General features: G+C 33.4%; 2 protein-coding genes across 2 annotated transcripts; both read right to left on the bottom strand.

Moving 5' to 3' along the window:
- Positions 1–1,557: 1,557 nt before the first annotated feature.
- Positions 1,558–5,915, bottom strand: LOC144548888 (uncharacterized). Its single transcript, XM_078297598.1, has 5 exons — positions 5,896–5,915; positions 4,970–5,807; positions 3,141–3,584; positions 1,952–2,385; positions 1,558–1,854 (listed from the first exon to the last, which is right to left on the bottom strand). Exons 1-3 carry the CDS (start codon positions 5,913–5,915, stop codon positions 3,501–3,503), a joined length of 942 nt encoding a protein of 313 aa, XP_078153724.1. The 3' UTR covers positions 1,558–1,854; positions 1,952–2,385; positions 3,141–3,500.
- Positions 5,916–13,634: 7,719 nt separating this feature from the next.
- LOC144549196 (SKP1-like protein 1) lies at positions 13,635–15,199 on the bottom strand. Its single transcript, XM_078297931.1, has 2 exons — positions 14,732–15,199; positions 13,635–13,973 (listed from the first exon to the last, which is right to left on the bottom strand). Exons 1-2 carry the CDS (start codon positions 15,077–15,079, stop codon positions 13,764–13,766), a joined length of 558 nt encoding a protein of 185 aa, XP_078154057.1. The 5' UTR covers positions 15,080–15,199; the 3' UTR covers positions 13,635–13,763.
- Between the last annotated feature and the right edge of the window lie 5,825 nt (positions 15,200–21,024).

Here is a 21,024-nt window from a genome sequence, read left to right as displayed (position 1 = left end):
CTGGCTACCTTGACCTAACATAGGCTCGACTGGCATAAAATAAACTTAATGGAATCGGGTTATTTTGTGGAATCGTTTTGTGTGATAGTCTGTGTTTTAGCCTAAGAGAGGGATGATGTACAAATGTACAAATTTTCATTTTTTAATATAAAACAATGGAAGGAGAAATTAGTCAAAAATTAAAAGTGATAGATATGGATTTGTTGATTTATAACCGAAATGCATTAATATATATAAAATTCAATCACATCAAGTACTTAGATTATTTTTTTAATGAAAATCTGATTCTATATTACTTAAACTTTTCTCAATTAGAATTTATTCTTTAATACTGTATTTGCGGGAAGAAGATATATCCACACTTTTCACAGAGAATAATTTTTTATCATATCTATTAGAGATTAGACAGCTTCGTAGCAATTCAACAAAATTATTATCATATCTATTATTGTTGTGTTGCATTATTTATAAACTAGTGCAACTATTATGAAAATTGAAAAGACGTATTTATAAATCCCTGTATTTGAATAGGTCATTGACTGTACATGCCGAGAGTGGTCTGGTATTCATATTTCTTTCCTTGTTAGGCTTCATGGTGAATCTAAATTAAAGCAGTCAACCCAATATTCAGTTGCAATTTTTCAAATCAAGTTATAAATCGTGAATACAAATGAAGAGAGATGGGACAACATTAACACTTCCAAATCAAGTTCTAAAAGAAACGGGACAGCGTTCTTCCAGTTTTCGGTAAAAATGTCTCCTTTTCAGGGGCAGGTTTTTCTTTATGACAGTGATCATACTAATTTGTAGTTTTGGAAGGAATTTTTCATCGATTGTAGTTTTGAATTAATTTGTTTATGACAGATATACTCCCCAACAGCAAAATTAGGTAGCCCTGGGAGAGTAGCAAGACAGCACTGATCGATGTTACTTTTCATGTTGATTTGAAAATTGTTTTTTTCATGTGACATAGATTAATACTGGCAGCACTATCCCCTCTATTTAAAGCATAGCAGAGGCCTTGCAAATAACACATCAAAATTGCAGACTGAATCTTTTTGGTGCTGCATTTCTAAGAAGACATTGACAAAATAGATACAATTAATATTTGTGACGTGTGGATCCGTTTCACTTGACAATGTTACCACTACTCTGTTTTGGACAAAGCAACATCGCTCTTTGACATAAAAATGCTTGCCTAGACTTCATTACTCTCATCTTCAGTAGACATCAATGTCTAATAGCATGTCATCACCAAAATGCTTGGCTCAAAAATGTTATGACCAGGAATCTAACTTGTTTAATTTCAATATACCTCAAGATAAAACATACAAGGGAAAGAAAAGTCGACCTATATTTCACTTTAAAATATATTATTTTTTAATAACAAAAACAGAGAAAAAACATCAGCCATTCAAAATTTCTTGACAACATGCATGTCTGGTTACCCTGAAATTTTTAACAAGTGATAAAAAAAAATCTTTTCAAGATCCATATTAAAAATAAAAATGAAATGAAATAAAAATCATGGGTTAACTAACACACTCAAGATTCATCTAGTTGTCCAAAACAAAATATAGTTTCACACACTTCAATAAGGTTTATTACACCATGAGTTCGATAACCATTATTACAATAACACAATAAAACCCAACAAAAGTACAATTTAATAAAGGCAGCAACAATTAATAGCAAAGAAAAGTAGTTGGATACAACAAAAGCAAACTTGAATTTTTCCATTGTTTGAAGCATATCAAAGCGAAGGCACATTTGATAAAAGAAAAGAACTGACTGGAAAAGTGTGGACCTTCTTCTTCAATTTGTAGTAGAGTATGACCACATATAATTGAGGACCTACATGAGATAGGGATAGAACATAGAACTATAGAAGCAAATGGTTTAAGAACATTTAATTGGATATCTAAAAAGAAAGAATTTTATTTTATTGCACCTGAATCGTAGCATCATTGAGACCAAGCTCCATTTTGCCTCCAATCAGACCATTTCGAGAAGACTTCTTTGTTTTATGTTGCCAGGATACAAAAACACTAAAAGCAAATCAGGGTTCCAACGGTTCTCCAATCAAACTTCAGGTTTTTTTTAGGACAAAAAACCAAACCAAGCAAAACACTTACATGACTACAAATACACAAGTTGCCATACAACAACAACAACAGTGATTTTCTTTGGCACACAAAAACATCAACCAATATACTTCTACATACAAAACCAAATACTGTTTTTTTATTTTTTTATTTTTTTATTTTAAAAACAAAACAACAAATACAAGGCAGGAGATTGTACACGAGAGGCTACAGAAAATTCATCAATTATCTTTTTTCCTTTCCTTTTATTTCCCAGCACAATTGAGACTTCATCTTGAATCTGCAAGTAGTTGAATATATAAAATGTTGTTTAATATTTGTAGTAGCACCAAAATAACAATCAACCAAATCAAATTAACTTCATATTTTTAATCAACTGAGATTTTCTGCAAAAGTTGTCTTAATTCTGTCATAATTTGATATATAATTTGGAGACATAATTAATTAATGATCCATAAATCACTTTAAATTAAGTTGTGTTCTACATGACTTATTAATTGCTGTCATTTAGAACTTGGCAAGCATAATAAAAATACATTAATAAGATGCACCATATATAATTGTTATGACAGCCTATTTTTTTTTTATCCTTTATAATAAAAGATGGAAAAGTACCTCTATTAAATATATATCCTGTAATTGTTTTCTAAAACATGACTAATTAACATTTGCTCCAATCAAGGATTCAAAATCATGGATTTGGAAACCATTTCGGGTCAGCACCTGTATAATCATTCGTTCCAATTGACTTATTAATGTTTATTGCACGTTTTCCTAGGGTTTTTTTTTCTCTACCTATTTTATTGCTTCTTTATATGAGGTCAATCAATTGAAGTCATATATTTACTTTCTAACGAAATCTAAAAATAAAAAAATAAAAAACACTTCTTTATATGAGGTCAATTGAGCAGATTTTTGTCTCCAGAATATGAAACTAAGATTCGTGGGCGGAAGCATTTGGTAGGATTGTAAATCACATTAATTATACAAAAGCTGCAAAAATAAAATTCTTCCGCTTGTGCAAAAAGAAATTACCTTTTTAATTATCTCCGTATCTCCTTGTCAGGAATGTGGGAAATCTTATGCCAATTTGGATGATTTGGATCCTTGCAACTCCTTGTGAACTCTTCACCGCATATACAAATTTTAATACGCTGGACTGATGGCGGCACATCTGAGAGAGAACTTAGATTAAAACACGACCAGATCTCCATATTTATGAGAGAATATGGTTGTATTATACGTATCTATGGTTAGCTCAAAACTAGATCTTTCTTCTCTTGGATATCTTTAAGGTATGAACTTACATTCAGCCCAAAATTTGCACGCATAAATCCAACAAATTTCCACGCAGGTGTTTCATGTTTGTATAGTAGATGAGTAACTAACTTAACTCTATGATGTGCTTGTTTCGCCTCTTTGCAGTTTTCTCCTTGCTAAGGCAGGAGCTTTCTTTGGTATGTATACGTTATAACTCACCTGTTATAAATAACATCTAATTTCATTAAATTGCGTAAAATAATTTGCCAAAAGGTATTATACATAGTGCGGATTGGTCTGTACTATGGATCAATATCTCTATTTTTAAAGTCCAAACTGTCGATATGTTGAACCAACATGATCTCCATATGAAAATGTACTTGTAGATCAAATTATACATTTTTTAGAATTTTTTTACTATTTTTAGATAAGTAGAAAATCACTTGATCTAAAAATTTTAGACCATTTCAAAAGTAGAGATTTTCCACCCATCTAAAAAAATAGTAAAAGAACTCTAAAAGATGTAAAATCTAATCTGCAAGTACATTTTCATATGAAGATCAGCTTGTACGGTTCAGATCAGCTTGAATGGTTCAGATCCACCCTATTCATAGTACCATAGATAATCACAAAATATGAGAATAACAAGTCAATGCAAACAACAACAAAACTGGATTTATGTTACCAGTAGATAATGCTTGCTGTGTGGTTTTCAATAAGCAGTAAAGCCCCGTAAATTTAACCAGAGAAATCTAGTTAATAAATTAAAAACATGATCTTTGCTATTACCAAAACTTTCACATTTTATGTAAATATCAGATGCATGCAACACTTCTTTACAAGCAATGTGTGTTTTTATTTTTATTAACTTCCTTCCTAAAATAAAATCAGTAATAAGATTCTTTGATCCCATCGGCCTTCTTCAAAAGAAAACCTAACAAAAGAATTTAATCAGGGATAGGGGACGGTCCGATGGGCATTGGACCAAATTCTTTCCATTGTCCGGTCACAGCCATCCGATCAGCATCAAGATTCGTGCGGACTTTTATCTAGGTGAATCTTAAAACTGTACGCACGAATCTTGACGTGGATTGAACGGCTCCTACCCAGCATCAGACCGAATTTGGTCCAATGCCCATCAGACCAAATTTCAATAAATTGCGTGAACTAATGTGCCAAACAAACAATAAAACAAAAGTTCATAAATCCAATAATACTGTATGTTACCAGTAGATAATTACTAACAGAAGCATTTAATCAGGGAGGAGGGGGCCGACCGATGGGCATTGGACAAAATTCGGTCCGATGCCCGGTCAGAGATGTCCGATCTGCATCAAGATTCATGTGAACTTTATCCGCATGAACCATAAAGCTGCATGCACAAATCTTGATGCGAATTGGACGGCTCTGACCGGGAATCAGACTGAATTTGAATAGCCCCTGATTAATTTAATCAGTGCTACAATTGTTATAACATGAACCAGTCAAATCCAGTAGGTACTGGATACATAATTCGAGCCAACAGATAGCACAATTCGTGCTTGATTTGAAAAGATCATCGGAAGAAACAAATAATTTAGCCTAATTCATCGGAAAAAACTAACCTGGACAGTTTCACCATCATGCATTCTAGAGAAGGTCTTCTTTTTATACTGGGCCCCACCTGTATCTACTCCACCACTGGTAGTCTCCTGTTGCTGCACTGCCTCCACATCCTTTCTCAAACCAGACACAACTGATGAACTAGGGTTAGGCTTTGGGTTCAGTTCAGAACCCTTATTCGATTCATCTTTGGTACCATTGGAAACTTCACCGGTATTATACGTATCTATGGTTGTATTATCGTCAGTACCTTCCCTTTCGGATGGGATAACAATGACAGACCTAAGCTTAGGCCTTTTAACCGAAACGGGAACAATTTTGTCTTTTCCCTTCAACTCTATATCAGTAATTACTTCACCGGGTTCATCCAAAATAGACTCTTCTCTTTCCTTATCAGTATCCACTGTACCAGGAACAGAACCAACTTCTTCAATTGATTCATTTGAAACTGGTACACCTCTTTCTTCACCGATACCGCATTTTTTAACTTTGTGAAACTTTATGAAATTTTCTAGCGCCTTTTGCCGCAATATCATCTCTGCATCCACCACCACCCCAGCTTTTTTCATATCATCATTTTGCACCTTTTCTGGTACAACATTCTCTGATGCCTTTTCTGGTACCACTTTCTCTGACACCTTTTCTGGTACAACTTTCTCTAACGCCTTTTCTGGTACAACTTTCTCTGACACCTCAGCTATTGGTTCACTCTCTTTTTCTCCTCTCGGTATGTAGCTCTCTTTATCCTTTGAAGAAACAATGTCACTATCTTCTCGCCTCGATATCTGTGCGATTGGGCAGCTGAAGGTTGAGATTGGGCAAGGAGTTTGAGGTAAAGGACTTGGGGCGACTTAGATACTTTCTCGGCATTGAGGTGGCCCGTGCCCCCGAATGGATCGTTCTGTCTCAAAGGAAGTATGTGCTAGACCTGCTCACTGAGACAGACATGTTGGGGTGCAAGCCTGCAGTTTCTCCAATTGATGTGAAGGCCAAGATAAGTGCAGAGGCAGGAGAACAGGTTGATCGTGAGAGGTACCAGAGATTGGTAGGCAGATTGATCTATTTGACACATACTCGTCCCGATATCTCAAATCCCTAAAGAAACCCTCCGACGAGGTTTCCTTTCTCTCTTTCTCTTTATCTCTCTTGCAATCAATACTTTTGAGTTTAGTTCAATAATCAAGATTTCTCAATTTGAGACTTCTTTAGTCGTTCGCAAGAACTGACTGCAACTGGGTCCCATTGCGTTTTCTCAATTTGAGACTTCTTTGTTACAGTCTTGAGTTGCTCTCCATCAATTTTATTTAATTTCTTGGTTAATTACTTGCGCTAGAAATCATATTATTCTGTTATTGACGAGACAATATATCTTTCATTATAATTCAGGTAAATAATTTAGCAAAGCAGTTTTGACTACATGCACAGCATAGATAATCAGCAGTATTGTTTTGATTATATTGTCCGTGCACTGCATGAAGCCAAAACCACTCTGTTAAAATCTTTACCCCTATCATTTCTCAAGTAATTACTCAAATAGTAAAACCTAATTGAAATATTGAAGTAATTGAATGTCGGTCCCATTGCATTTTCTCAATTTGGGGTTTCTTGTTACCAGAAATGTCTGATTGAGTTTCTTTAAGTGCCTTATTTGTACCAGAAATTATAAAATTCTAAGTAATTACTAGAATAGTAAAGCCTAATTGAAATATTGGGTAGAGATTTTAACAGAGCAGCTTTGTCTTCATGCAGGGCATGAAATATAGATTCAAAACAGCACTTCAAATGGTCCATGAGCTGCATGAAGCTTAAAATGCTTTGTTAAAATCTTTACCAGAAATATTGAACTATTGATTGCATTGTAGAGACAAAATAACTTCTTATATTATAATTTCTTTATGTAATTATGTCTGATTTCATATCTTGAAGTGCCTTATTTGCACCAGAAATTATGATTTTCTAAGTAATTGCTTGAATAGTAAAACCTAATTGAAATATTGAAATTATGATTTTGGACCTAATTGTAAACCCTAAACCCTAAACCCTAAATACATCAGGAAATCAAACCTGAGACGAATATCATTTCCTCATAGTCTAGTAATTTGTGGCATGATTCATGCTTGGTAACTGTTTGGTGGCTGTATTTATACTCTTTTCAGATTATTCTGTTTTTGTAGTGTAATAATGAGTATTGTTTTTGTCTATGTAATGTTTGAGACATTTTCTTTAATTACGCTTTATTTTTTCCTCATTATGGAATGTGAGTATGATTGATTCAAGTACTAATTATTATGGTGAATCAAATTGGAAAGAAACTTAGCAATGACTGATGTTAAGAGAATTTTTAACAGACTTCTTATTTTTATTGTTTCCTTTATCTGGTTCGAATTCGATTTGTTGTTCTCACCCATCTCAATTCTCTTTATTGGTTAAGTTCTAATCTGATATCTTTTAAACATTTTTAAGTTTTTCTAATGACATTTGTAAACTGTCCTTTTATTTATAAGCTGCTGTCTTTTAAACATTTTTAAGTTACTGAGCTGTCTTTCCATGACGCATTTCATATATTTAGCACTGGTACCGGTCACATCCTTCAACCAGCATAATCTGCATTAATTGCAGTTGTTTTAGGGTACAGATCCAACCCTTCTAAGATTCTTTGACCTCCATCTATTTATGATCCTTCACTCACAACGTCTGGTAATATTCTATTCTTTCGGGAAAAAAAATGCTACAAAGATGTTCTTGCAGATAAATAGAGTTCCTTTTGCAAATTAGACCTGGTGTTTAACAACTCTCTGCTTTAGAGCAGATAGTTTGATACTGTAAGCCCCATAAATTATCTTATTTCAATAGCTGACAATTCTGTCCCTAGCGCTAGAAGCCTCTTGAAAAAAAAAAAAAAAAAATCTGATATTCTCGGATTTATTAATTATTATACTCTCCATACTGACAATGGCACTAGTATTTATCAGGTACATTTTTGAGGGGATTTCTTATATTTTTGTCTGTCTTTGCAAGAGCACAATAAAAAAGGAAATAAAAATACTGTTTTTAATTTTATCTTCTCATTTATTTTTTATTTTTTTCTATTGTGCTGAAATTATCCTCTGTCTTTCATCTTCTTTTCATGATTGTAAAATTATAGTACGGAAATTATGCCAGTGTCTTCTTTTATTCAAATTGTATAAAATTTAGATATCAGCTCTAGACGGCTGCGACAATAATCTCTTAAAGTATACTTCCTAATTTTTTTTATGTTTTTTTATTGTCTATTTCCTAACTTTGTCATACTCTTTCATAATTAAAATATTTAGGGCCTGTTCGGCCGACAAATGGGAATGGGTACGGGCACGGGAATTGAACTGAAAAACACTGTTCCCACGTGAATAGTGATTCGGCCGAACAGACCCTTATATAGTTTCGGCAATAGGAAAACATATATTCCTATGTTTATATGCAAATTTCTAAACTCACAAACTGAGTTAGAATTTAACAAAATGAACACCAAAATAATTCATAGATCACACTCATAAATCAATCAATCAATATGAACGAAACATATGGATAGATAAACATTAGTTTACATCAGCAATAAAATAATTTTTGACTAACATAGACAACCAAAACAGTTAACTAAACAAACAATGTTCAATTTGAAAATAAAAGCCAAACGTCCCTTGAAAAGTCTAAACTTAGAATTCAATCAGTTAGGAATTAAAATATTCCCAATAGTTCTTACATGGGCATAGAAATGTTTGACGAGAAGATCAATAGTTTCAGAAGTAATTTCCCTCTTGCAGCAGTTCACAATAGTGACCATCTCAAGGTGCTCCCATGGGGACAATCATCTTTCCGCTCCTCCAGGTCTGAATTCGGAGATGCATTTTCCCAGAGTAGCAGCTTCATAGTACAAAACTCTTGGCAGTCACTTCCGACCGATCAGTGTCCTCAATGCTATACCCAGTCACATAGTTTATGTAAACAATAAGGTAATAACATTATTGGCTGTAGCATTTCAATTTAGATTATGTATTATCAGCATATGATTGATAATGCATAGAGGAAGTACGTACCTTTATCTCAAATTCCACAATAACATGCAGGCTTGTCACATGTGAAAGGGAACCAAGAAAATTAGGCTCCCTACCGATTACTACATCGTCCATATACCATCCAAACTCGATCGTTGCATCAACAAGGGACGGCATGTTTCTCGCTGAAACATTTTTCAGGCCAATGCATTTTTCAATATCTAGATGCAAGAGACTCGGAGTACAAATTTCCAATTTATCAGTTATCTTCCATGCACAATCAACAATGGTCAATTTCTTTAAAATGTTAAAATCAATCCTATCGAAGTACAGTGCACAATCGCGCAGTGTTAGTTCTTCAAGAACGGGACATCCCAAGTAATCAAGAAATCACTGCCTATAGCTAGCCTTAGGAGTTCTAGCTTCTTCAAGCGTGGAAGGTTGATTGAGTTGGGAGCAAAAAAATTCAAATCATAGTCACAGCTTAGATGCACATCTTCTACCGAGTCACAGGTGAAAATTGAATCTACGTCCAAATTCTCACAATTATTCAGAAGAAACTCAACAGATAAACTCAAGGCTTGAACTTCAATGCATGTGGAATCAATTCTGTGACCGATTTGGGAGTACAACATTGATAATTATCAATACATTCAAACCAATGCAACTTAAATTTATCCAATAGCCGTGCTTCCCGATTTAGCATGATACCTTCAACGAACCGCACATACTTGACCTTATATTCTTTAATTTTTTCAATAGGTTCTTTTATGTTCCCGTCAAGTGCCCTACGATCATGACAGAACTTTTCAAAATCAAATTCTAAAATTGGTATAGCAGTCCATATGTATTTCCATGTTTTGGATAAAATACACGTGTGTATTGCTTCTTCAGTCGATGTGAACTAGAATTGAGTATGGCAGATTACCAATCCGGTCGACTCCAATGGTCATTTCGTTTGTATTCATCTTGTTGGCTCCAACAAGCTTTTTGTCAAACACCTAACATGCACAGATGCGATATTATGATAAAAGGAAAGCAAAAGCTGCATGCAGTTGTAAAATTAAAGGTGGAAATCATACGCTCCTTGGTCAATTCTAAGAAGCCATTTCACAATTAACAAACAAATTATCAAATGTAGATAGTCTCAAGAAGAACTATGCAATTGTAATGATGATAATTTATTTTACGATGTAATATTAGTAAAACTAACTTACAAGTTTGTCTTTGAGAAGGCCGCAATAGCAGACTAGAGGCATTGAGAGAGCCCCACACCCCCCAATATAAAGCTTGAGCTCAGATCCAGTGAAGTAACCCAAAGATTGGGTTTTAAATCTGGACCATACGATTCGAATTCGTGATAATCTATCTGAAGTGGAGTGTACACATCTCGAGAGATGAGTTCGAATCGTGAAGTAATCTTGAGCGAGGGATTCGAATCGGACGATCCCGATCCAAAATCCAAAGATTGGGTTACTTTAGGGGATCCGGGCCCATAAAGCTCAACCTCATCGAAAATTTGTATATGTCGCATTTGAGTGATGAACAAATTTAGAAGCGTCAATTTCTATATTCAGATAAACCTTTTACGATATTATTCAAATAGTTGTCACTGGCTGTTTCCCACCATATACGCCAGCATTTCCTGTGTTCAACAAATACCTGCGCAACATCACAAATGAGGTCCTAATTGCAAAATCCCACTCAGTGCCAAGAAGCACAGGTATTCAGATGCATCAGTCAAGGTATAATCAGTACAGAATTGGGGCGGCCGAGACCAGATGTTTTGTGGATGGATCGTGGGGATCAGGATGGAATGGTGAAATTGGAGTTGTCCTTTTTAAGGAGGGGAAATTACTGGCATATTACTCGGCTAGTTATGTCGCATGCTCCCCCCTCCAATCTGAGGCTGCCGCTCTTCTGGAAGCGGTAAGATATGTCACATCTCCGGAATTCTCCACTTGCACTTTCTTGACTGATTGCCAACCGCTGGCCAACGCATGTCAGGGACACCAGCCGCCAATGGGGGTAGACTGGACAGCTTTTCAGGAGATACTGGAGGTGTGGAAATTCTTCAGGGAAGTGCCGACTTTTGGGTGTTTCTACATTCCGCGATGCCAAAATTCTTTGGCAGATCTACTAGCAAGGAAGGGTACAACTGATAACATGAACTACACAGGGTACACATGCCCTATTTTAAGAGAGTGGAGTTGAAATAGAAGGGTAGACAGGGTAGTTGGAATGTAATGCTAGTGTTTCAATTTTTGCATTTCACCAAGCTTGTAACACTGTCTGATTGCAATGAAAGCCTACGGGCGCGTTTTCCTCAAAAACAAAAGAGTTGTCAATGGAGTTCTTTAGTGGACAATTTGATCTTCCGTACTAATTTTTTTAAGTTGAGAAATATTCTCTACTTAATAATATTTTGTTCTCAAATTGATCGATATATAATAATCCATCCTCAAATAAAATTCTCTCTTAATTATGTACAATGAGCAACTTTAACCACTAGACTAAAGACAAACATTTGATATTCTAAGCCCCCTTTGACACTCCTGCAAATGATTTTCTTCAATATTAGACTTTCTTAATTTTGTTATTCACGCTTTATTTGAAAAATATTTTTCTGGGGATTATAATAAATATTATATACCTTCTGTTTTTTAGGTAACATTAATTATATTTTGTAAAGGAATACCAAGTCACTAATATTAGTGCAATGGCTGAACATAGTGAATCTGTCATAATTTAGCTTCACATCTCCATGAACAATTTGACAAAAACAAGAGGAACAAAAAAATCTCCTTGAACAATCCAAAAGAAGAAGAAAAAAAGAATGAACAGGGGACACTCGGAGTTGGTGAGTCTAAAATATTAGAGGCAATTATGGTAATTAATATTAATATTACACAATGATCTGTGTTATAGATTCATACTGTTGTTATAATGTTCATACAGTCAATCTGAACTATTCAACATATGTTAAAATTTACTCACAAACATAAATTTATATTTTTAAAAAACATTACTCCTTTTTTTATATATAGGTGAAAAATTAGTTGATTTAAAAATTATGTATGGATCATCCAAAGTAGTGATTTTCTATCTATCTAAAAAAAATAAAATAAAAATTCTAAAAATCATAAAATTTGGTCTACGAGTTTATTTTATATGGAATTGATATTTAACAGTTCGGATCAAGTATTTAAATCTTGACATAAATATATAGATCCATATATAGCACGTGGGTTGATATGTAATATGCATATTATCATAACCTCACTTAACAGATTACTGTTGGGACAAATCATATCTTCTATTCAAACATAGTTCTAATAATCAGTTTTGTAATGAGAGATTTGGAACGACATCCGAATTCTCTTGTTGCAGATACGTTAATTAATGATATTTTTAACATTTTCAAAATAAAAAAATGTTATTATTTTTGTACCACGTTTTAGATCGTCAGTGATTTAATTATTTTATTTTATTGATTTATTTATTTTCCATTAGAAGCTTAGAGCTTCTGGGTTTGGTTCTTGAGTATTGTTTGAAGATTTTGGAAATGTGCTAACTGTATGATAGAAATACTGACTTTACGGAGAAGCCACAAAAAAATGTATGTTGTGGTGCTCTGTTAGAGATTAATAGAATCTAGAAATTATGTTTTAATGCAAATCATAAGAGGTGAGAAATGATTTCACCTTTTCTTCTACATCTCTGGGAGTTACAAAATTATATTTAGTTTCTGATCATTTTGAAAAAAAGTAACGGATTATGGTCACACCTCAACTCATCTTCTCTTTCTTTCTATCTGCGTACCGCCTTCTGGAGCACATCCTTAATATTTATACCAAGGTGAGCTTGAATTATTGATCGTGTTCTAGCTGGAGTAATTTGAGCAAATTAATGAGATAATGACTAAGATTTAAGACATAGCTTTGCACGTAAGCTTTGATGTGTTAGATCTAAAAATATAAAATTCATAAAATATTTATTAGGTTTATAGATTTGAAATCAGCACATTACAGAGAGTTGTGTAGGAATGTTTACAGATTTGAATGCTTGGATTTATATAATTTGATGTAGCAGCTAGCATTAGATCTAAAAAAAAAAAAAAAAAAAAAAAAAAAAAAAAATAGATTACTTGTTAGGTTTATAGACTTGAAATTAACACTTTGCAGATACATGGAGTAAGTTTTATAGACTTGAAAGCTTGGATTTAAAGAATTAGATACTGCGTTTAACGCTAAGTTTAAGAAAATAAAAAAATTTAATTACTTTTAGATTTACAGACTTGAAATCAGCCTTTTTACAACGAGGTTTACATATTCATAAGTAGGGGTGGCAACGAGCTGTTAAAGAGCGAGCTAGACCACACTCGTACTCAGCTTGTTAGTGTATCAAGCTGAGCGAGCGAGTTTAGATTTTAGGTCCCGAGCTAAAATTATTGCTCAAAACCGACTCGAGGCTTGTCCGAGCGAGCCGTGCTAGCTCGTTATTAGCTTGGCAAATTTATAAATTTGTATATTTTCTTTCCTGCTATATCTTAAATTTTCATAACACGTCTTATCAATTATGACTAAAACAAAATAATATTTATATGACTAATTACTGAGAAATGCTCTTAATTCAATTGTAATTAAGCAAATCAACTACTATAAATTAAGTTTACAACTAAATTCATACATACAAATATATCAAAATCCTAAATTCATACAAATATATTCGCAGAATAAATTCATGCATACCAAATCAAACAAATTCATGCATATGCATCAAAAGCTCTAGTGCGTTTCTCTTCCTCGAAAGCCCACTGGTTTTCACGGCGAATCTCCTCTTCCTCCTCAGGAGAAATGCAATTTTTGAGGTTAAAAAACTTCCGTATCTCCTTTGCTGACTTCCCCTTTATCATGTCTGCCGCAGCCTGACATGTCAGATCCAACAGCCCCGGGATGTGCAGGTAGTTAGCAGCCTACGAAATACAATTACAGAAAAGTATTAGGCTTCTATATATAATCACCTGAAATCCATGCTCCACAGTTCTCATAAATGAAATCTATTTATCAAGTGATTCACATTAGAGAAATGAAAACAAGGGTGTCAACTTAAACAGACAGTGCATTACAAGATATTGTATACAGCATCTTATTGTACAATCTATGACAAAACTTTTCTAAAATTACTTCAAATATGCTTCAATTTAAGGTAATTTGTATTGCCTGCTTAAGTTCATAATTAAGTGAAACACAAGGAACTAATGCACTTACCTTGTCGATATGTAAATATGTGAACTAAACTTATACCAAATCAACAATACAAATAGGAAGACACGGTAGAAACAATCTACAAATTGTAAATCATATTACAGTTTACACACATAATGCTATGATTATGCTGTTAACCACTACTTTGCCTGAACCTGTTCTTTACTTTAAAAAAAAAAGAACAGGCCAAATATCATTATGAGATCAAATAACCTTCTAAACACAAGAAAACGTTCTTTACTTTAACTGAAATATGATGGAAAGGACAAAATATGATGGTTCCTCCCTTAATAAAACAACCTTCTAAACAAGAAAACGTTGTAAACCAATATTTTTTTTCAATTTTCAGAGAGCACTAGATTTCCATTATACATTATCTAAGTTTTTCTACTACTAAAAACTAAGCTTATACACTTAAAAACAGTAAAAAAGAAAAAGATAGACGTAGATGAAAAAAAAACTATACCAATATGAGATTAAATAACGTGCCCTTATCCACCTTCACAAACTCCGCGTCCCAGGTCTTCAGATCCTCATCGCTTGGCTTGGTCACAGACGCAGCGGCGGCGGTACCCTCCTCCGTCGAAGCCTTAGACGCCGCTGCCTCCGCCGCGGCGACGTGCTTCTTACAGTACTCGATCACCTTGGAGAGAATCTTGGAGTTCACGTTCAGAAGCGGGATAGAGTTCTTCGCACAGACGTCTTCTATCACATGGCGGATCGTCTGAGACTCCATCGCCACCACCTCGGGCACCTCGAACTCCTCTCCATCGGAACTCTTCAGAGTAATCTTCTTGCCACCGTTGTCCGCCATAGATTCGTCGGAGAAGGAAAAGTATTAAAAAATTGGAAGAAAGAGGAATTTGGTATTTCGGTTGAAACCCTAGGTTAGAATACCTCTTTCGACTCGGGGAGAGATATTCGTATCCTCTTTCGACACTGGTGGAGGGTATATATGGTACTTCGGTCTGAAAGAAGGAAAGGAGGCGCGTCGCTTCGGGAATTCGTATACTCTGAGATATCTCAAACTTTGCGTGACTTTATGGAAACTCCCAACCGTTCAAATATGTTCTGCACGAATCTCAAAGCACTCATAATATTGACCCTTACATCACCCCCGAATAGGCACCGGACACGTCGGTCACGCAAAAATTTGAGATATCTCAGTGGATACGGACTCTCGGTTCGGAAGGAGAACGGGCCCCATTGTCAGTGAGAGTACCTCACAAGGAGGGCCCGTATGATGTGTGTAAAAATGAACGAGTGCTATTTTTGAGTGTTTAATTTTTAATATTCAGCTTTATTTATTTCCTGAACAAAAGTTCTAGTTTTCGTTAAAAAATATATAGTTTTTAATTTAGTTAGGAAATTGCTATTGTCAGGTTTTAAAATGTTATTCAGTGCAGAGAAGTCTATTATTTTCTATTTTTCATTGAAGCATATATGCTTACACAGTACTCATAAAATAAAGCAAGGAAAAAAATAGGAGCCATGTTATTTTGAGCATCTAATTTTAGAAAAGATTTCTTTACTCTAAATACCGATTCTTCCATTATAAAATACCTTTTGTATCATTGTAGTTAAGTTAGGAAGTGATATTTTCAGATTTTAAAATGCTATATTATGATTCTAATTATTACATTATACTAACTTTATCTTTATTAAATATCTTATATTTTTTTCTATAAAAAAATATCATCTATATTTGTTTGAAACAGTTATGCATACACCGCCCTTGAGAAATGAAAGAATTAGTGCATTTGATAGATTAATTCTCAGGAAATCAGAAATGCAATTTTGTTTTGTGGCACAGTATGATTAAGAATAGACAATGCATCATCAGAAATAATATATTAGTTTTAATCAAGGACACTATATTAAGGCAAAAAGTTATGTGAATCATCTTTTAACATTCTTTTGGGGAAAACAAATTAGAGAACATCTAAACTAAAAATAGATAATGCATCTTAATAACAGCAGATTTATTTCCGTAAGAAAGAAAGTGTAAAAGGGCAAATGGGCATAAAACGACAAAAAAAATATCTCTCATATCTTCATAATCAAAATCTTGCTTTAATTGAATGACAAAAAAAAAAAATTGCTTTAATTTAACACCCCTAAAAATTTGTGCATTTGATTGGCCGGCGTTGATTTTCTCAGGAAATGAGAAATGTGATTTTTTTTTGTGGTTTCATATGTGCAATATGATTACTGTATGAAATCACATGTTTCCTTAATCTTCATAAATAATATTAACATTAAATCAACGACAACATAATGACATATACAAGTCAAAGAGTTATGTGGATTATATATCTTGTAAAATTCTTATGAAAAAATAAAATCAAGAACAGATTATGCATCCCAAAATGAAAATAATGTAACCAAATCCAATACTAATGTAATAATCTATTTTTATAATTTAATTCTATTTTTATAATTTAATTCTACGTACCAAGACTTACATTTAAACCATATTGACAACAGGCTTCAAAATGGATATAAAAATAAAAATAAAAATAAAAATAAAAACTCAGCTATTTATAATATAAATCTTGTTATGAATATAATACCAAATTTGACTGGTACGTTGTTGGTGTCATATGACACTAACTCCAAAAAATAATGAATAGACTTCAAACAAATAATTTATACCGTTCAAGTCGATTTACTTTACGAGTAATATATTTACATGCAAAACAATTTTTTTTTGATAATAAGGCTAATGCCTACTTCATTGAAGCAAAAAAAATAAATATTGAAAATTTAATTGAATGGCCAGTGAGGAAATCGTGGGAAAAGAGGCATCAAGCAAAGTATCGATAATTTCCATCTGGCCAACCAAATATAGCATATCTTATTGGACATTTTGGTTCTCCAATTCAAAGAGGAGGCTAGAGGATTCACATTTCACATTGAGGAGAGAGTGAGAGAGAGACGCATGCCGACGGGCTTCTCCTAAAATAAAAAGAGAATTATTTTGGGTTTCCGTGTCAAAGTTGTCAACATTCCTCATTATTGAGAAAATCGGTATCGTCTAATCAGAATTCGGAGATTAATTTGAAAATCTACAAAACCTTTATAAGCTTAAATTTTAAATTACTTGGACATGGTTGACCAATGGTTTTGGGAGTAACCTCCGTACCTTGGATAGTAGGATGGCCCCTTGATGAATGAGTCTAATGGCGTATACTAATGCTGCCGCAGTTCTTATTTAGTGGTTGTAGGCGTAGTCACAAAATTCGCGAATTAAACTCCGAATTAAACATGAATAATTCGGTTTTTTTGTGATGCCGAACCGAATGTCGAATTATTCGGATGACCGAATTAAACCTGAATAATTCGCGATTTTTTTCCGAATTTTAGAAATTATTCTCGAATTTTTTTCCAAATTTTTCTCAGAACATATATATATATATATATATATATATATGGACTTGGCTACGGTGCTATGGGTAGCTAAGAGGCCTCCCGTGCTACGGCTCAATATTCGACTTTTCAAAATTCTAACGGTCGATCCGAACCGTTCATCTTGTTCTCCATATTAATACGTGCTTGGAGACCAAATTTTACATTTTTTGGAAATTTTTTATTATTTTTTTAGATTTATTGAAAATCGCTGTTTTTCAGACAAATCTGGACCATAAAAAACAGCGATATTCAATAAATCTAAAAAAATAGTAAAAAATTTCCAAAAACTGTAAAATTTGGTCTCCAAGCACGTATTAATATGGAGAACAAGATGAACGGTTCGGATCGACCATTAGGATTTTGAAAAGTTGAATATTGAGCCGTAGCACGGGAGGCCTCTTAGCTACCCATAGCATATTAGCCAAATCCTATATATATATTTTTTTTTTATTTTTTTTTATTTTTGCTCTCCTGTAGGAATGAGATTTCTGATTCGAATAATTTCGAATAATTTTTGAATTATATCCGAATTATTCCTAAATCATGAATTTTTGACATTGCCGAACCAAACCCGAATAATTCATTTGTCACTATGGTCGTAGGCCTTGTAGGCTTGTATATAGTCGACAGTTCTACACTCTACTTATTCCTTCTCAGTGTAAGTAACACTGATGATAACTCCGTATACACCACACAAAATCCAGCCCACACCAAACGGGGTCAAAGAAAAAATAGAACGCTGGGATGCGACCTATGACTAGGGGTGTCAAGGGTACCTTTTTAGCCGTTTACCCGACCCGTATCGTATTCGATAAGGCGGGTATGAGTAAGGTTTTTTTTCGTTAGCTTATTGGGTATGGGTATGGCCGTATGGGTGAGAATTTTTTTTCGTTAAATAAATGGGTAAGGGTATGGGTAATGACTATTTCGTACCCGTTACCCTATAGGGTAATTATAAAATCCAAATATATATTCAATTCAATTTCCAACCCACTTAAATGTATACTCAATTCAATTTTCAACCCACTTAAATGTATATTCGTGTTTTTGAATTTTTATTCTTTATAAAAAATAATTTAGTTGGAATTGATTGCACATTTATTTTATTTTTTATGAGAAATGCAATTATATATGTGTTAAAATGAATGAGTTTTTGATGTTTAATTTGTAAAATATAATAAAACTAATTATTATACTAGTATTATCCGTTATTCACCCGCTACCGTTTTGTTACCCGATAATATTAACGGGTAAGGGTAGGGTAGGGTAAGATCAATTTTTAATGGGTATGGGTAGGGTATGGGTAAGGTCAATTTTAATGGGTATGGGTATGAAAATGTCTCCACCCGACCCGTACCGTACCCATTGACACCCCTACCTATGACTATGAGCGGATAGTAATTATTTATTAAGAAGTGTACTCCATTTGAAAACTACAATTGCAAATTTGCAATCTTCTCTCTTTAATATTCATTCCTCTATTCCCAGCAAATAAAAAAAAAAAAAAAAAATCTCTACTAAGCGCTTCTTCTCTCAGGAAGGAAGCGTATCACAAAATTGAAATACCTTTTGTATCATTGTAGTTAAGTTAGGAAGTGATATTTTCAGATTTTAAAATGCTATATTATGATTCTAATTATTACATTATACTAACTTTATCTTTATTAAATATCTTATATTTTTTTCTATAAAAAAATATCATCTATATTTGTTTGAAACAGTTATGCATACACCGCCCTTGAGAAATGAAAGAATTAGTGCATTTGATAGATTAATTCTCAGGAAATCAGAAATGCAATTTTGTTTTGTGGCACAGTATGATTAAGAATAGACAATGCATCATCAGAAATAATATATTAGTTTTAATCAAGGACACTATATTAAGGCAAAAAGTTATGTGAATCATCTTTTAACATTCTTTTGGGGAAAACAAATTAGAGAACATCTAAACTAAAAATAGATAATGCATCTTAATAACAGCAGATTTATTTCCGTAAGAAAGAAAGTGTAAAAGGGCAAATGGGCATAAAACGACAAAAAAAATATCTCTCATATCTTCATAATCAAAATCTTGCTTTAATTGAATGACAAAAAAAAAAAATTGCTTTAATTTAACACCCCTAAAAATTTGTGCATTTGATTGGCCGGCGTTGATTTTCTCAGGAAATGAGAAATGTGATTTTTTTTTGTGGTTTCATATGTGCAATATGATTACTGTATGAAATCACATGTTTCCTTAATCTTCATAAATAATATTAACATTAAATCAACGACAACATAATGACATATACAAGTCAAAGAGTTATGTGGATTATATATCTTGTAAAATTCTTATGAAAAAATAAAATCAAGAACAGATTATGCATCCCAAAATGAAAATAATGTAACCAAATCCAATACTAATGTAATAATCTATTTTTATAATTTAATTCTATTTTTATAATTTAATTCTACGTACCAAGACTTACATTTAAACCATATTGACAACAGGCTTCAAAATGGATATAAAAATAAAAATAAAAATAAAAATAAAAACTCAGCTATTTATAATATAAATCTTGTTATGAATATAATACCAAATTTGACTGGTACGTTGTTGGTGTCATATGACACTAACTCCAAAAAATAATGAATAGACTTCAAACAAATAATTTATACCGTTCAAGTCGATTTACTTTACGAGTAATATATTTACATGCAAAACAATTTTTTTTTGATAATAAGGCTAATGCCTACTTCATTGAAGCAAAAAAAATAAATATTGAAAATTTAATTGAATGGCCAGTGAGGAAATCGTGGGAAAAGAGGCATCAAGCAAAGTATCGATAATTTCCATCTGGCCAACCAAATATAGCATATCTTATTGGACATTTTGGTTCTCCAATTCAAAGAGGAGGCTAGAGGATTCACATTTCACATTGAGGAGAGAGTGAGAGAGAGACGCATGCCGACGGGCTTCTCCTAAAATAAAAAGAGAATTATTTTGGGTTTCCGTGTCAAAGTTGTCAACATTCCTCATTATTGAGAAAATCGGTATCGTCTAATCAGAATTCGGAGATTAATTTGAAAATCTACAAAACCTTTATAAGCTTAAATTTTAAATTACTTGGACATGGTTGACCAATGGTTTTGGGAGTAACCTCCGTACCTTGGATAGTAGGATGGCCCCTTGATGAATGAGTCTAATGGCGTATACTAATGCTGCCGCAGTTCTTATTTAGTGGTTGTAGGCGTAGTCACAAAATTCGCGAATTAAACTCCGAATTAAACATGAATAATTCGGTTTTTTTGTGATGCCGAACCGAATGTCGAATTATTCGGATGACCGAATTAAACCTGAATAATTCG

This window comes from Carex rostrata, chromosome 34 (genome assembly GCF_964058835.1).
Source record: "Carex rostrata chromosome 34, lpCarRost1.2, whole genome shotgun sequence".
In the NCBI taxonomy this organism is placed as follows: Eukaryota; Viridiplantae; Streptophyta; class Magnoliopsida; order Poales; family Cyperaceae; genus Carex; species Carex rostrata.
The sequence above is the reverse complement of the archived record's forward strand: the minus strand, read 5'-3'. Positions and strand labels throughout refer to the sequence as shown.

What these genes read in the sequence shown, in the direction of transcription:
- LOC144548888 (XM_078297598.1), bottom strand. Translation starts at nt 5,915, where the DNA reads ATGTCTGTCTCAGTGAGCAG. An exon ending in ATGTCTGTCTCAGTGAGCAG is followed by an intron (nt 5,808 to 5,895) that starts GTCTAGCACATA and finishes AGTCGCCCCAAG; the next exon opens with TCCTTTACCTCAAACTCCTT. An exon ending in ATGATGGTGAAACTGTCCAG is followed by an intron (nt 3,585 to 4,969) that starts GTTAGTTTTTTC and finishes TATTTATAACAG; the next exon opens with GTGAGTTATAACGTATACAT.
- LOC144549196 (XM_078297931.1), bottom strand. Translation starts at nt 15,079, where the DNA reads ATGGCGGACAACGGTGGCAAGAAGATTACTCTGAAGAGTTCCGATGGA. An exon ending in CGTTATTTAATCTCATATTG is followed by an intron (nt 13,974 to 14,731) that starts GTATAGTTTTTT and finishes TGTATTTCGTAG; the next exon opens with GCTGCTAACTACCTGCACAT.